This window comes from Myotis brandtii, unplaced genomic scaffold (assembly GCF_000412655.1).
Source record: "Myotis brandtii unplaced genomic scaffold, ASM41265v1 scaffold364, whole genome shotgun sequence".
Taxonomy (NCBI): Eukaryota; Metazoa; Chordata; class Mammalia; order Chiroptera; family Vespertilionidae; genus Myotis; species Myotis brandtii.
Genome location: NW_005363978.1, coordinates 40,069 through 54,946, shown reverse-complemented (window position 1 = coordinate 54,946; position 14,878 = coordinate 40,069). Strand labels below are relative to the sequence as shown.

At 45.5% G+C, this 14,878-nt stretch overlaps 1 protein-coding gene across 5 annotated transcripts in view; it reads left to right on the top strand.

Moving 5' to 3' along the window:
* BAZ2A (bromodomain adjacent to zinc finger domain, 2A) overlaps positions 1-14,878 on the top strand; it is a 39,911-nt gene that overhangs the window by 15,670 nt on the left and 9,363 nt on the right. For 4 of the 5 annotated variants that reach the window (XM_005872067.2, XM_014544454.1, XM_014544456.1 and 1 more), the window contains 13 exons: positions 3,811-3,948; positions 5,497-6,087; positions 6,945-7,130; positions 7,744-7,962; positions 8,434-8,910; positions 9,043-9,103; positions 10,158-10,266; positions 10,714-10,815; positions 10,984-11,194; positions 13,463-13,563; positions 13,868-13,933; positions 14,114-14,341; positions 14,457-14,711. In XM_005872067.2, coding sequence (XP_005872129.1) covers positions 3,811-3,948; positions 5,497-6,087; positions 6,945-7,130; positions 7,744-7,962; positions 8,434-8,910; positions 9,043-9,103; positions 10,158-10,266; positions 10,714-10,815; positions 10,984-11,194; positions 13,463-13,563; positions 13,868-13,933; positions 14,114-14,341; positions 14,457-14,711 — 2,744 coding nt within the window. The remainder of the gene's footprint in view (positions 1-3,810; positions 3,949-5,496; positions 6,088-6,944; positions 7,131-7,743; positions 7,963-8,433; positions 8,911-9,042; positions 9,104-10,157; positions 10,267-10,713; positions 10,816-10,983; positions 11,195-13,462; positions 13,564-13,867; positions 13,934-14,113; positions 14,342-14,456; positions 14,712-14,878) is intronic. The other variant, XM_014544455.1, reaches the window with a different exon arrangement.

The window sequence follows — 14,878 nt, the reverse complement described above, 5'->3', positions numbered from 1 at the left end:
CTTTCCTTCCTTCCTCCCTCCCTCCCTTCTTCCCTCCCTCCCTCCCTTCCTTCCTTCCTTCCCTCCTTCCCTCCTTCCTTTTTCCCCCCTTTTAATATATTTATATAGATTTCAGAGAGGAAGGGGGAGGGAGAGAGAGAGAGAGAGAGAAACATCAGTGATGAGAGAGAATCATTGATTGGCCACCTCCTGCACATCCCCTATCAGGGATCAAGCCAGCAACCCGGACTTGTGCCCTTGATTGGAAACGAACCTGAGACCCTTCAGTTCGAAGGCCGATGCTCTATCCACTGAGCCAAACCAGCCAAGGCTCTTTCTTTTTTATTTTATTTATTCATCTATTTTTTTAAATATATTTTTTATTGATTTTTTACAGAGAGGAAGGGAGAGGGAGAGAGAAACATCAATGGTGAGAGAGAATCATTGGTCAGCTGCCTCCTGCACACCCCCTACTGGGGATGGAGCCTGCAACCTGGGCCTGTGCCCTGGCCAGGCCAGTAATCAAACCCTGACCTCCTGGTTCATGGGTTGATGCTCAACCACTGAGCCACACTGGCTGGGCAGAGACCCAATTTCTTTATTGATGCATAGCAGGTTTAGGTTTGCTGCCTTTTTTTTTTTTTTAATTTTTTATTGCTTTCAGAGAGGAAGGAAGAGGGAGAGATAGAAACATAAATGATGAGAGAGAACCATTGATCGGCTGCCTCCTGCACACCCCCTATTGGGGATCAAATCTGCAACCTGGGCATGTGCCCTTGACCAGAATTGAACCCGGGACCCCTCAGTCTGCAGGCCAACTCTGTCCACTGAGCCAAACCAACTAGGGCTTTGCTGCTTATTTTAGAGTGAAGATGGGGAAATAAGTCAATCCTAAAAACTTTTCCCCCTTAAATCAACAAAATACAAATTGCTATTATTTTTTGAAATTTCAGTTAAGCCCAGCCAGTGTGGCTCAGTGGTTGAGTGTCGATCCATGAACCCGGAGATCAGGGTTTGATCCCCAGTAGGGGCATGCAGGAGGCAGCTAATCGATGTTTCTCATCAATGTTTCTATCTCTCCTCCATTCTTCTCTCTCTAAAATCAGTATTTTAAAAAATTGTAGTTAAAATTGATGAAAGTAGAGCTAATTATGGTATTTAGCCTGGAAAACCTTATAGCTATCATGCCATATTCTATACAGGGTTAATATTTCATGCTCAGAATTATATTAAATTCACATATTACCTAATGGTGTCTAATTTGCATCATCTAGCATATTCAGGAACATAACTCTTGCAAACCTTGGGCAGTAGTCATATATACTCTTAGCCAGTTTATTCATTTTTTTTAAAGTTTTGCTTCTGTGTTTTTCCTTTTTGTTTGTCTTTATTGATGAAAGTATTAAAGATGTCCCCTTTTCCCCCCATTAACCCGCTCCTTTCTGCCGCCACCCCCCCCAACTTCTGGTTTGTTATAAAAAGAGGTTATTTAAAACATCACCTAGATCAGCTTATTGCCTCATCTTAGGAGTTTGATGAATCTTTCTACCTGAATTCTTCTGCCCACCCCCCCTTTTTAAAAAATATTTTATTGATTTTTACAGAGAGGAAGGGAGAGGGATATAGAGTTAGAAATATCGATGAGAGAGAAACATTGATCAGCTGCCTCCTGCACACCTCCTATTGGGAATGTGCCCGCAACCAAGGTACATGCCCTTGACCGGGATCAAACCTGGGACCCTTGAGTCCGCAGGCCAACGCTCTGTCCACTGAGCCAAACCGGTTATGGCTCTTCTGCCCTTTTTAAAAAAAAACATAGTAACCCAAGGAGCTGCTTTTTCAGTATCAAGACAGATCATGTCTCACATATCAAATTAGAATGCACTACTAGTACATCATAAGTATCTGATTGTCTTGTCAGACTACCAATAATTCTGGCTTCTGCTTCCTATCTTTCTCTTCTCTTTGCTCTATCAAAGAAAGATTTATTATGATCAAGGGCTTCACTAGGAGCATATCTCATATTCAGGAGAGAATGAAAAGCTTTTTTAACTACTGCGTCCCAGTGCGCCACTGTACTTTACAAATATAAATATCCAGCTGTATCCTTTTACATGTAAGCCACAAAACCAGAACGTTATGAACCATAGTAGATATAACAGAGTAATATTCCTTGAGACACCCTCTTATTTAACCTCTGACACTTCTGAGCTGAATTCTTGGAGAACATGGTATTTCCCATGGAAAAAAAGAAGTGTTGCTGGATGATTTGAATTTTGCCATTATGGTCACCTTTCCTGAAATGTATTCTCCTTTTCAAATCCCTTTACTAAGGTAACAATATTATCTTCTTCAGATATCGAGGACTCTGGATAGGATAATGTGGAAATTGTTTAATTTGAGCCCAGCTGGTGTGGCTCAGTGGTTGAGTGTTGACCTATGAACCAGGAGGTCATGGTTTGATTCCCATTCAGGGCACATGCCTGGGTTTCAGGCTAGATCAGCCGTGGGCAAACTACGGCCCGCCGGATCCGGCCCGTTTGAAATGAATAAAACTAAAAAAAAAAAAAAGACCGTACCCTTTTATGTAATGATGTTTACTTTGAATTTATATTAGTTCACACAAACACTCCATCCATGCTTTTGTTCCGGCCCTCCGGTCCAGTTTAAGAACCCATTGTGGCCCTCGAGTCAAAAAGTTTGCCCACCCCTGGGCTAGATCCCTTGTAAGGGGGTGTGCGGGAGGCAGCCATCCGGTCAATGATTCTCTCTCATCATTGATGTTTCTATCTCTCTCCCCACCTCTTTCTCTCTGAAATCAATAAAAAATATTAAAAAATTGTTTAACTCAACTATAATAATAAAACAAAGGATATATATGAAGTATGCTTTTCAGCCAATACCCCCATTTCTGTGGCTTCCTATAAAAAAGGTGGCTTTGAGCCAGGCCGGCATGGCTCAGTGATTGAGCATCAACCCTGAACCAGGAGGTCAGGGGGTTCGATTTCTGGTCAGGGCACATGCCCAGGTTGCAGACTCGATCCCCAGTATGGGGTGTGCCGGAGGCAGTGGATCAATGATTCTCTCTCATCATTAATGTTTCTATCTCTCCCTCTCCTTTTCTCTCTCTGAAATCAATTTTAAAAAATCAAAAATATACTAAAAAAAAAAAAATAAGATGGCTTTGAGAACCTGTGGGACTCTGGCCTTGCTTTGAAGGGAAAAAAACCAAAAGGATGGAGAATGTTAAATGTTACAATAGGGGGCTAATATCTAACATAGAAGGGTAACTTGGACTGGGACTGAAGAGGGTAGGGCTAGCCTGGCCAGTGTGGCTCAGTGGTTGAGTATTGACCTGTGAACTGGAGGTCACTGTTCAGTTCCCAGTCAGGGCACATGCTGGGTTTGTGGGCTCCATCCCCAGTGGGGGACATGCGGGAGACAGCTGATCGGTGATTCTCTCATCATTGATGTTTCTTTCTCTCCCTCCTCCCTTCCTCTCTGAAATCTATAAAAAATGTATATATTTTAAAAAGGATAGGGCTAACACAGGGGAAAGACTCCTGCAGGCTTGTGTCTTTGTTTTTCTCACTAACTCTTTTTATCTCTACAAGGCTGACTTAAAAAGACTATTTCTGTATGGTCAATGTCCAGGTTAGGAGTATGTTTTTTCCTCTTTTACCTTTAGTCTCTACCTTCCCCCTAGTACTTAGGTAGGAGAAGGGTAAGTAGAAAGAAGTAATGATGGCAGTCCCTTTAGAGAATTTAAAGTGACATAACTTTGTTTAACCACCAGTGTTTTTCCCCCCCCCTCTCTCTCCCCTCCTACAGAAATGGAGGCCAACGACCATTTTAACTTTACTGGCCTTCCCCCTGCACCTGCTGCCTCAGGACTGAAACCCTCCCCCTCCTCAGGGGAGGGCCTCTACACTAACGGGTCTCCCATGAACTTCCCCCAGCAAGGGAAAAGTGAGTGTGAGGGCCACATGGCCTGGAATGGGAATGGGCATCGTTCCTTTAGAGCAGGTTAATGGGACAAGATTTGGATCCCCTCTGGGCTGGCTACCTCAGCTCTGTGCCAGGGGGAGAGGGAGGGAGGGAGGGAATCCTCAGAACTCCAGCTGCTGGAGGGAAATCAAGCTTCTAAGGACAAGTTCTAGGGGGTAATGGAAGCAATACTTTTAGTCTTGACTAAAGGTTGGAAGAGATTGAAAAAGATACTGGCTTTTTCATCTTAGCCTGCTCTTCCCTGTTTTCTGGCTATGCCAGAGAGTGGCGAGGTGGCTAAGGCTTCTGATAATCAGGTGGGACCCATGAGAGAGGTGAGGGGTCCGCTTTCTGAGAAGCTGTATTTAGAGGTTGGAGAAGCCACCCTGAGGATGGGGTGGGGGATAAGGGTGGGGTTGAAGGTTGGTATGTGTTTCCCTTTTAATTTGTTCAACAGAAAAGAGGGCAGAATGCTTGTGCTACCTCCTGTCCTTGAGGATGGAAGATAGAGACATGGAGAGTTTTAATGCTTACTTATCTAGTTCCCCAGAGAGAAACATCTAATTCCAGCTGGACTTTTTATTGCCAGGATCAGGCCTTTTCCTGGATTTGGCTTATCATTTGCTCTGAACCATGGCTCTGCCAAGTACCTCTCTGTAATCTTGCCTGGGTTTCAGGTACTTTATGCTTCGAAGCAGAGAGAAGCCCAATGCTTCACTTCTTCCTTACAGCAAAAAAATACTACCATAGGCGTATACTTCCCACCCATCCCTCCTACCCTCCATAAGGTTGTCGGTAGATAGAAGTTTCTTTATTTCACTGGAGGACCCCTTTGCCCCAGCTTCCTTACATCTTGGTTCCTTTTTATTTGATTGAGTGTAGAGGTTGCCATTGGTGTTGAGAATTGAAATCTGCAGTACTGGTCATGCAGAGATCTCCCCACCCCACCCCAGTACTTATGGGGAGGGGCCAATCCAAGTCTTCTGAGCTGGGATCTTGCTGCTGTGGTGACTGCAAATTCTATTCTTAGCCCAGCACGAAGTGCTGTATCTGCATGTGCCAGTGAGGTGAAGGCTGTCCCTTCTGGTCCCACTGTGGGGCCAAATAGGCACTGGGGAAAAGAGGGGCCAGGAGAATTCAGTCATGCCACTCCAGGGGAAAATTCCTTTAGGGAGTGAGGATGGGAAAGAATGCAAGTCACTGTAGGGAATCTGCAAATAGCTTCATTTAAACAAAATAAAAAGCCCTGAGCGTCAGTAGCAGCCAGCTCTCTGCTGTTCACTCCTGTGGTAGACCAGGAGAGCTCCCCAGCCCCCTACTCAGTAGCCTCAGCAGCAGTTGCTAAGCTTATATACAGGAGCATCTGTGTTGGGTGTTCCCTGGAGACCAAAAAGACATAAATATAGCAGAGGGGGAATCCCCTCCCCTTCACCTTCCCTTTTTCTAGTCAGTGTTATTCTTTTGGTTAGAGTTGGTAGAGTTACTTGCACACATATCTGTAACTGACCCTTTTCCCTCCTTTTCTGCCAGGTTTGAATGGGGATGTGAATGTTAATGGCTTATCTACTGTATCTCACACTACTACTTCAGGGATTTTGAACTCTGCTCCCCACTCCTCCAGCACCTCACACCTCCATCACCCCAACGTGGCCTACGACTGTCTCTGGAACTACTCACAGTACCCACCCGCCAATCCTGGCAGCAACCTCAAGGACCCACCCCTTCTCTCCCAGTTCTCGGGGGGACAATACCCACTCAATGGCATCCTTGGAGGCAGCCGACAACCTTCATCCCCAAGTCACAACACTAACCTTCGGGCTGGGAGCCAAGAGTTCTGGGCCAACGGTACCCAGAGTCCCATGGGGCTTAACTTCGACTCACAGGAACTGTATGATTCCTTTCCTGACCAGAATTTTGAGGTGATGCCCAATGGACCCCCTAGTTTTTTCACCTCCCCACAGACTTCTCCCATGTTGGGCTCCAGCATCCAGACTTTTGCGCCCTCCCAGGAGGTAGGCAGTGGTATTCATCCTGATGAGGCAGAAAAGGAGCTGACTTCAGTTGTGGCAGAGAATGGCACTGGCTTGGTAGGCAGCCTGGAGCTGGAAGAAGAGCAGCCAGGTATAACTGTGGGCCTGGGAGCTTGGTTGGGAATAGGAAAATGGGGCTATGGGGGCAGTGGCTTTTTGAGGTGAGGAAAACTTGTCTTTCCAGCTCTCTGCAGTGGAGGCTGATTTGCATGTTGGTGGTTAGCAGAGCCAAGTGGCTGGTGTTTTTGTGGCAGCAGCACCAGCTCGTGAGTGGGAGTGCAAATTATTTCAAGCTCATGCAGAGCTGCTGGCCTGAAGAGGGCAGGTGGGCGAGCCTGAAACAGCCCCAACAGACACTGTATCAGGGCTTCTTCCAAAATATAGGAAGGGGTTGGCCATTAGCAGGGAGCATTGAGGTCAATTTGACTTGACTATGGCACGGCTAGACTGGCTGCTAAAGTGGCCTGAGCCCTAGTAGTGATTGGCATTTGAAGGAGGGAAGGAAGCCGGCAGAGCATACCATTGCTTGTCTGCTCACAGTTTCTTTCTTTTTTTGTTGTTGGTACGTGTGATCTTCCCTCTCAACTTTGCCCTCTAAATGGATAAATGCTTAGTTTGCTATTGATTCCAAGAATAAGGGCGAGCACCCTGTGAAATCACAGGATGTTGTATCTGTTAACCACCTGTTTCCACTGAATGGGGGAAATAGCTGCCAACACGATGGGAGTCTTGTCTCAGACCCCATTCCTGCTATAGGATTTTAATAGTACTCAGTAAGTATTCTGCTTACTGAGAATATCTTGATATGAAAGGTATCCGACATAGAACTCACACCTATAAATGTTGAAAGAATGAACATCCCTCTAGTGAAGACGGACTGCTTGCTATAGCTAAGGGAACCAGGTGAAGGCACTATTTTTCCTTTTGCTCTTTCCTGGTATTTCCTAGAATTGAAGATGTGTGGCTACAATGGCTCCATCCCTTCTGTGGAATCATTACACCAAGAAGTCTCAGTCTTGGTCCCTGACCCCACAGTGAGCTGCTTAGATGATCCTTCACATCTTCCTGATCAGCTGGAAGACACTCCAATCCTCAGTGAAGTCTCTCTGGAGCCCTTTAACACCTTGGCACCAGGTAGGCTTGGAAGCTGGCTCTCTTCAACTTAACCATGCAGAAGGATAGCCAGCTTCTGTCACCTGGAATAGATAGTAAACCGGGGAAAGGATTTGGGAATCTGGGGCATTGAGACCTCCAGATACTCCTGTGGCAGACCACGGTCCCATGCCGCTAGCCTGACTCGGCCAACTGCACTCTGAGCTGAATTGGTTCATTTCCCAGGTTCTCTCCCAATGTTCCTTTTGGCCATGAGCCCTGGGCTTTAATAATTCACTGGATAGAGACTTATTACCACACAGTTGGGCTGTTTGGGTTCCTACTAAGTAGAAAGACATTTGCCAGTGAACAATTACCTTTTGCCCCACTGAAATATAAGAAAGGCCTATTTTGTGATAGATGCTAGAATTTTTTGCGTTCGTCTGTGGGTTGTTATAGGGCCCATGCTTTTCCCTTCATTTCCACTTCAAGCTTTTATGATCCCTATAGCCTGGTGACTTTACTCTTTCATAAAAGAGAGCTACAAAATTTCCCTAATTTATTATTAAAACCTTTACACTGTGGGGACTAGAATTAGATATATTTAGACAAGTATTTCTTAAATCTTGCTTTCTGATTTTTTCACCCCCTGAAGAGCCAGTAAGTGGAGGACTCTATGGTATAGATGATACGGAGCTGATGGATGCAGAGGACAAGCTGCCTCTTGAGGACAGCCCTGTGATCTCTGCCCTTGATTGTCCTTCCCTCAATAATGCCACTCACTTCAGTCTTCTGGCAGATGACAGTCAAACTTCAGCCTCTATTTTTGCCAGCCCCACCTCTCCACCCGTCCTTGGGGAGTCTGTCCTACAAGGTAAGTGAGGAGAGGTAGGACAAAGAAAGTCCTTGACCTGGGAAAAAGTGAGAGCACACTGTTGTTCCATAGTTAGGCCTTAGGGGTGGGATATCTGTGAAAGCATCTTGCTGGGATCTGAGGGGGCTTTGGGATAGTGTGTGGTGGGAATTAAAAGGCACAAGCTGCTCCACTCTCACTGCCCTGTGCCCAAAAGGACGTGTGAGGTTTGGAGTTTGCAGGAAAAAGGAGGCCAGAGGCCTTACTGGCTCCAGGTAAAAGGTAATTCTTCACACAGTGACAGCAGCAGCAGCTTTGCCCTTTAACCTTCATGAATGGGGAGGACAGCCAGAGGCTAATTCTCTTTTACCAACTCTGGGGACAAGCCCTTGAAGTAGCCCTGTTTATCTTAGTCCAGGTTTGACTGAGTAGATTCTCTTGTTTTATATGACACCATTTTTCCTTTACCCATCCTGTCCCTTTGGATTCTAGATAACGGCTTTGACCTGAATAATGGTAGTGATGCAGAACAAGAAATGGAGACTCAGGTGGCTTCAGACTTCCCACCACCTCTGACCCAGCCAGCCCCTGACCATTCATCCACTATTCAGCTACATCCAACAACCTCACCAGCAGTCTCACCAACAGCCTCCCCAGCAATCTCCCTGGCAGTTTGTCCAACAGCTTCCCCAGATATCTCTCCAGAAGTCTCCCCAGCAGCCTCCCCGGAAATCTCCCCAGCAGCCTTCCCAACAGTCTCTCCAGCTTCCTCACCAGCCTTCCCACCAATCTCCTCAGAAGTTTCCTTGCCGGCCTCACCAGTGACCCCCCCGAAAGCATCCACCGAAGCTTCCCCTGCAGCTGTCTTCCCAACAGCCTCCCCAGCAAATAAGGATGTCAGCAGCTTGCCTGAAACCACCGCTGACTTGGAAGAGGTCACTGGAGAAGGAGTCCCTACTTCTGGTGGTGGTGAGTGTCCAGATTCTGTTCCATCCCTAGCTGGTTCCAGGAAAAGTTTCTGTTCATGGGGTATTCAGCCCTTCCTGTTGTTTCATTATTTTGCTGAATTCTTATTTCAGTATCCCCTATTTTTCTCCCAAGGTGATGTTCTAAGGAGACGAATTGCTACCCCAGAAGAAGTTCGTCTTCCCCTCCAACATGGGTAAATGCTCTAGTTTGCTACATGCGTTGACTTTGACAAAAATATTGAGTGAATGACTCTAGGAAGAAGGGAAGGGAGCTCCTCATCTGGGATGGGGAGGAATGGGCTAGACAAGAGTGGATTAAAGTACAGTTTTCTACAATGATAACATTTCTCATGAGGTTCCTAGGCTTTCCTTCCTCTCTCAGGGTCTGCCTCTCCTCATCTATTCTTTCCTCATCTTATGGCCACTCAGTTTTTTACTCAGAGGGCTACAGCTATTATAATTTCCAAACCCAGGTGGTGACCCTAGGGCTCAGATATTCAAATTAGCTGACTTGTCCGATATGCTGAGAATGGCTAGCAGTGAATGATGTGTGGCTTAGTCCCAATGGATTGGCTTTTTTAAAAAATGTTCTTCAGAGAGGTAAGGGCAAGAACAGTACGTGACCAAAATAAACAAGTCAGTTGACACCAAGGGCCTTGTAAGAATCAGTGCCTTCCTGATCTTTTCCACCCCTGCCCCTCTAGGCTACTCGTGGTCACCAAGTCTGAGTTTTGCTTAAAGTTTTGAGAGAAAGATGATAAGGCTTAGGCTTAGAATAATCTGTTGCTCAGAACACAGAGTTCTTTACTAAACCATGGCCTTCGGAGTCATTTCATGGAGTCAGCAGTGAGTTTACTCTTCCTCTTGCCTCCCCCCATCCTCTGTAGTTTCTGCCTTTATTCCCTTAGGTCTTTACCCTCTTTATTGGAAACCCAGTAATTTCCCTGAATGGCATCAGTGATGGGGGGTTTCTGGCTGCTTGTATCACTGGCTTTGTAAAAGGAGGAGTGGAGGCCTTTCTGGGCTTGTACAGTTTGGCCTACTACTTTCCCCTGAGGCCCTGAGGGGTTAGTAGCACTCAGGCCTGCCATCTAGCCAAGCTTGTATCTCAGGCTGTGTTTGCGTCTACATGAAGTTCTAGTGAGAGAGAAGTGGGGAGGATCATTGCTCAGTGGGCTTGACTCCTGGGTGGCTTGAGAGTGGATAGGGGTGTGACCTGGCGGCAGGGCCCGTGTGCTTCTCTGGCAGGTGGCGGAGAGAGGTGCGAATCAAGAAGGGCAGCCACAGATGGCAGGGGGAGACCTGGTATTATGGCCCCTGTGGGAAGAGGATGAAACAGTTCCCGGAAGTGATCAAGGTAATGTAGCTTTCATGGGCTTTTAAGGGAAGTACAGATTCCTTTCTTAGGTCCAGTGGCAACAGGCTGCCATTGTCTGCTTTGGGGACTGTTCCTTTGCTATTGCTGGCCAAAAATTTTGGTAAGGCTATGATTTCATTAATGCCATTTTTCTTTGTTTTGGTATTTGTTTTTTTAACTATATTTTTATTGCTTTTAGAGAGGGAGGGAGAGAGAGAGAGAGAGAGAGAGAGAGAGAGAGAGAGAGAGAGAGAGAGAGAAACATCAGTGATGAGAGAGAATCATTGATCGGCTGCCTCCTGCACACCCCACACTGGGGATCAAGCCTGCAACCCGGGCATGTGCCCTGACCGGGAATCGAATCATGAACTCCTGGTTCATAGGTTGACGCTCAACCCCTGAGCCACGCTGGCCGGGCATTGATGCCACTTTATCTCTTCCTTTTAGTACCTGAACCGCAACGTGGTACACAGTGTCCGCCGTGAACACTTCAGCTTCAGTCCCCGTATGCCTGTTGGAGATTTCTTTGAAGAGAGAGACACACCGGAGGTACAGACCCAAGGGTTAAATATACTTTTGTCCCTGAGAAAGGGTTGGTAGATAAGCTGCAGCTTTCCTTTTGTGGGGTTTGGAGGTTCTGGGGCATTGAATGGTTCACAGTGCCAGGAGGCTTGCACTGACTCCCTCCCATTGTAACAGTGTCCCTTATTCTCTTAGGGCTTGCGGTGGATACAACTGTCAGCAGAGGAGATCCCATCTAGGATTCAGGCAATTACTGGGAAACGGGGCCGACCTCGAAACACTGAGAATGCCAAGACCAAGGAAGTTCCCAAGGTGAAACGGGGCCGAGGTCGGCCACCCAAGGTCAAAATCACTGAGCTAGTGAATAAGACAGACAACCGCCCCACAAAGAAACTGGAGGCCCAAGGTACAGTGCTCTTCCTCTTTTTTCTCTTCCAATTACAGTTGACAATCTATATTTTTAATATATTTTTATTGATTTCAGAGAGGAATGGAGAGGGAGAGATAGAAACATCAATGATGAAAGAGAATCATTGATTGGCTGCTTCCTGCACACCCCACACTGGGGATAGAGCCCACAACCCCGGCATGTGCCCTTGACCGGAAATCGAACCCAGGACCCTTCACTCTGCAGGCCAATGCTCTATCCACTGAGCCAAACCAGCTAGGGCTCAATATTGTTTTTGTTAAGTTTCAAGTGTCCAGCATAGTGGTTAGACAATTATATAATTTATGAAACGATTCTCCCGATAATCCTAGTACCCACCTGGCATTGTACATAGTTACTACAATGTTATTGACTGTATTCCCCATGCCAGTGATTTTCAAACTTTTTCATCTCTTGGCACACATAAACTAATTACTAAAATTCTGTGACACACCAAAAAATATATTTTTTGCTGATCTGATGAAAAAATAGGTGTAATTTTGATTCATTCACATCAGACTGCTGTTGTTGTATTGGCTGTTGTCATTTTTTAATTTGACAATCTCAGGGGAAAGAGGTCAGTGCCCCTGATTAAATAGTCAGGTATTGCATGTATCAAAATTTCTTACAGCACACCAGTTGAAAATAGCTGCTCTTTGCTATACTTTACATCCAAGTAAATATTTGGTAACTGTTAGAGGTGTTTCTTACTTTGAGATTCTGCTTGCTCTATGAGGTTTCTGAAATCTTGATGAATTGCTAATGGCTGAGTTTCCCAACATGACTAACATTGTCGGATAGAATGCATCTGAATCCCCCTCCTCTTCCCTGGAAAGCAGCATCAGGGTCCCAGCTCTTTTGTACTTTTTTAATGGCTAGTTTCTTCTTGAGTTGCTCTTACCTAGTGGAGCCTTGTGCAGTCCCCATATGTTATGAGAGAAGAGGGCTTTCATGTCCTTTTTACCATCTTTTCAGCTTCTTATTTATCTTACTGGTTTGGGTTATATACTCTTACTTCACTCATTGCCGCCATCATGGAGGTTCAGAATTCATATCTGAATCCAAAAGATAATTGGCACTGTTTTAGTGGGATAGACAGGTAGAAAATGTCTAATATTTTAATAAATATTAACATTTACCCTGATATAGTATGAAAAATTTGAAAAAAATTGGAGTCTTCTGACTCCTAATTCAAAGTTCCAGCTCTGCCAGTTTCTGACTGTGTGACCTAGAGCCAGTCACTTATATTTTAATAGAAGCCTATAGTGGTTCATCTGCAGATAGTATCTGTCTAACCTACAGGATTGTTGTACAGATGTGGCAGTGTTTCTATGCCAGAATAGGATAGGTACTATCATATCAGAAACATTCATTCTAAAACACTCTGTTGTTTGCAGAATCACATTTAATATTCAGTTTTCCAAAGGGGAAGAAATTCAGATCTTTCTATGGAGCAAGACATAGGAACTGAGCATAAACAACAGCTCTGTCAGTATTGATCTGATTGCACTGAGATGTCCATTACTCGGGCCCTTCTTTCCTGGTTAATCATTACTTCCAAGTCTGGAGACCACTGTCTTTTCCTGGCAATTTGATTTTCTGTTTCCATTCTCCGCTCTAAAATCATAGTCTGTGAGTTGCTGCCATTGTCAAATAGTATGGGAGATGGTTAGGCTACGAGGCTACTCTGCCATCGTGGCCTTTAGGTCCCCTTCTTAAGCAATGCAGTCTATTCTGGAGGCTGGTGTTTCTGGGCCAAAGATACCATTTGAGTTCTTTGTTCTACTCCCATAGCAGGTTCCTCTTCTACATTGGCCCTCCAATCCCAACATTTTATTTTGTATACTTAAAAAAACAACAACAAAAAGCCCTTACCGGTGTGCCTCAGTTGGTTGGTGCATTTTTCATGCACCAAAAGATTGCCGGTTCAATTTCCGCTCGGCACATGCCTGTGTTGTGGGCTCCATCCCCAGTAGGGGTGCGCAGGAGGCAGCCGATCAATGCTTTGCTCTCATGTCAATGTCCCCCCCCTCATTCTCCTCTCTCCCTTCCTCTCTCTCTAAAAATAAATTTTTAAATCTCTTAAAAATAAAGAAAGAAATAAAATATATCTTTTTAAAAAAAAAACACTTCTAGATTCTCCAGGGAGTTGCTTGGGAAGCCAGCTTTGTGATATGCATATATTGCTCTGAATGCTGGAGATTGGTTTGCCTGCTTTACGCTTTATTTTTCTGTCTGTGCTCACAGAAACACTGAATGAGGACGATAAAGCAAAGATGAATAAAATCAAGAAGAAGATGAAACAGAAGGTACAACGTGGAGAGTGTCAGACTACTACCCAAGGGCAGGTGAGGGACATCAGAGATTACACAGTGGGTTAACATTTCCTGTTAACCAGTTATTTCCTACATCTGGCAACCTCCATGTAGCCAGCACACCTTGATTATGTGGAATTTTGAGGGGCTTGACTTAGAGAATTGGGCTTGTTCAAGATGAATGTGGGCATCTCCAGGGTGAGAGAAAGAACCCATTTCCAACCCCTTATCCCATCTCTCACCTCTCCTCCCCAGCATCCTTGTCTTTTTGGAATCCTAGCCCAAGCAGAGATGCTTTCAGAGTTTGAGGAGAAATGACTTCCCTTATGGTTTACAGGCCAGAAACAAGCGGAAACAAGAGACCAAGAGCTTAAAGCAGAAGGAAGCTAAGAAGAAATCCAAGGTAGGTGCATGTACACACAAGTATAACTTTGAAGTCACCAAACTGATTTTGCAAGACATATGTGAGTTGGTCTTTTTTATAGTTGTTTCTGAGCTCTGGGGTGGGAGGCAGGGAAATAGGGAAGGGTGGTGACTGGAATTTTTATGGCACTGTTAATTCCTCTCTCCTTTGTGTGGATAGGCTGAGAAGGTAAAGACAAAGCAGGAAAAACTGAAGGAAAAGGTTAAGAGGGAGAAGAAGGAGAAGGTAAAAACGAAGGAAAAGGAGGAGCTGGCCAAAGCCAAGCCAGCCTGTAAAGCAGATAAAACACAGGTCACACAGAGGTGCTTGGAGGAGCGGCAGAGGCAGCAGATGATCTTGGAGGAGATGAAGAAGCCCACAGAGGATATGTGTCTGACTGACCACCAGGTAGTGAGGGGTCCTGGGTCCTGGAGGGGCCAGTTGTGAAGACACTTGGATTAAGGAAGACAAACTGTGGTCTTCCAGTCTTTGACAGAACCCCCTACCACTTTTATCCCTACAGCCTCTGCCTGACTTCTCACACATCCCTGGTCTGATCCTGCCTAGCGAGACCTTCTCAGACTGCTTGACCATTGTGGAGTTCCTGCACAGCTTCGGCAAGGTGCTGGGCTTTGACCCTGCCAAAGATGTACCTAGTTTAGGGGTCCTGCAAGAGGGACTCCTGTATCAAGGCGACAGTGTGGGCGAGGTGCAAGATCTGCTGGTGCGGCTCCTGAAGGCTGCACTCTATGATCCTGGCTTGCCCTCCCACTGTCAGGTGAGATCCTTTCCAAGGCAGGCTGGGAGGGCCTGGGATCCAATGCTTTTTCTCAGTTTTGCTCTCTCTTTAAGTTAAACATATGAAAGCACCTCCCTTAAGTGATTGGGACAAATGAAGAGATATAATTTGTTTTCCTTGTATTTTTTCCTTCTGTTTCATTTTCC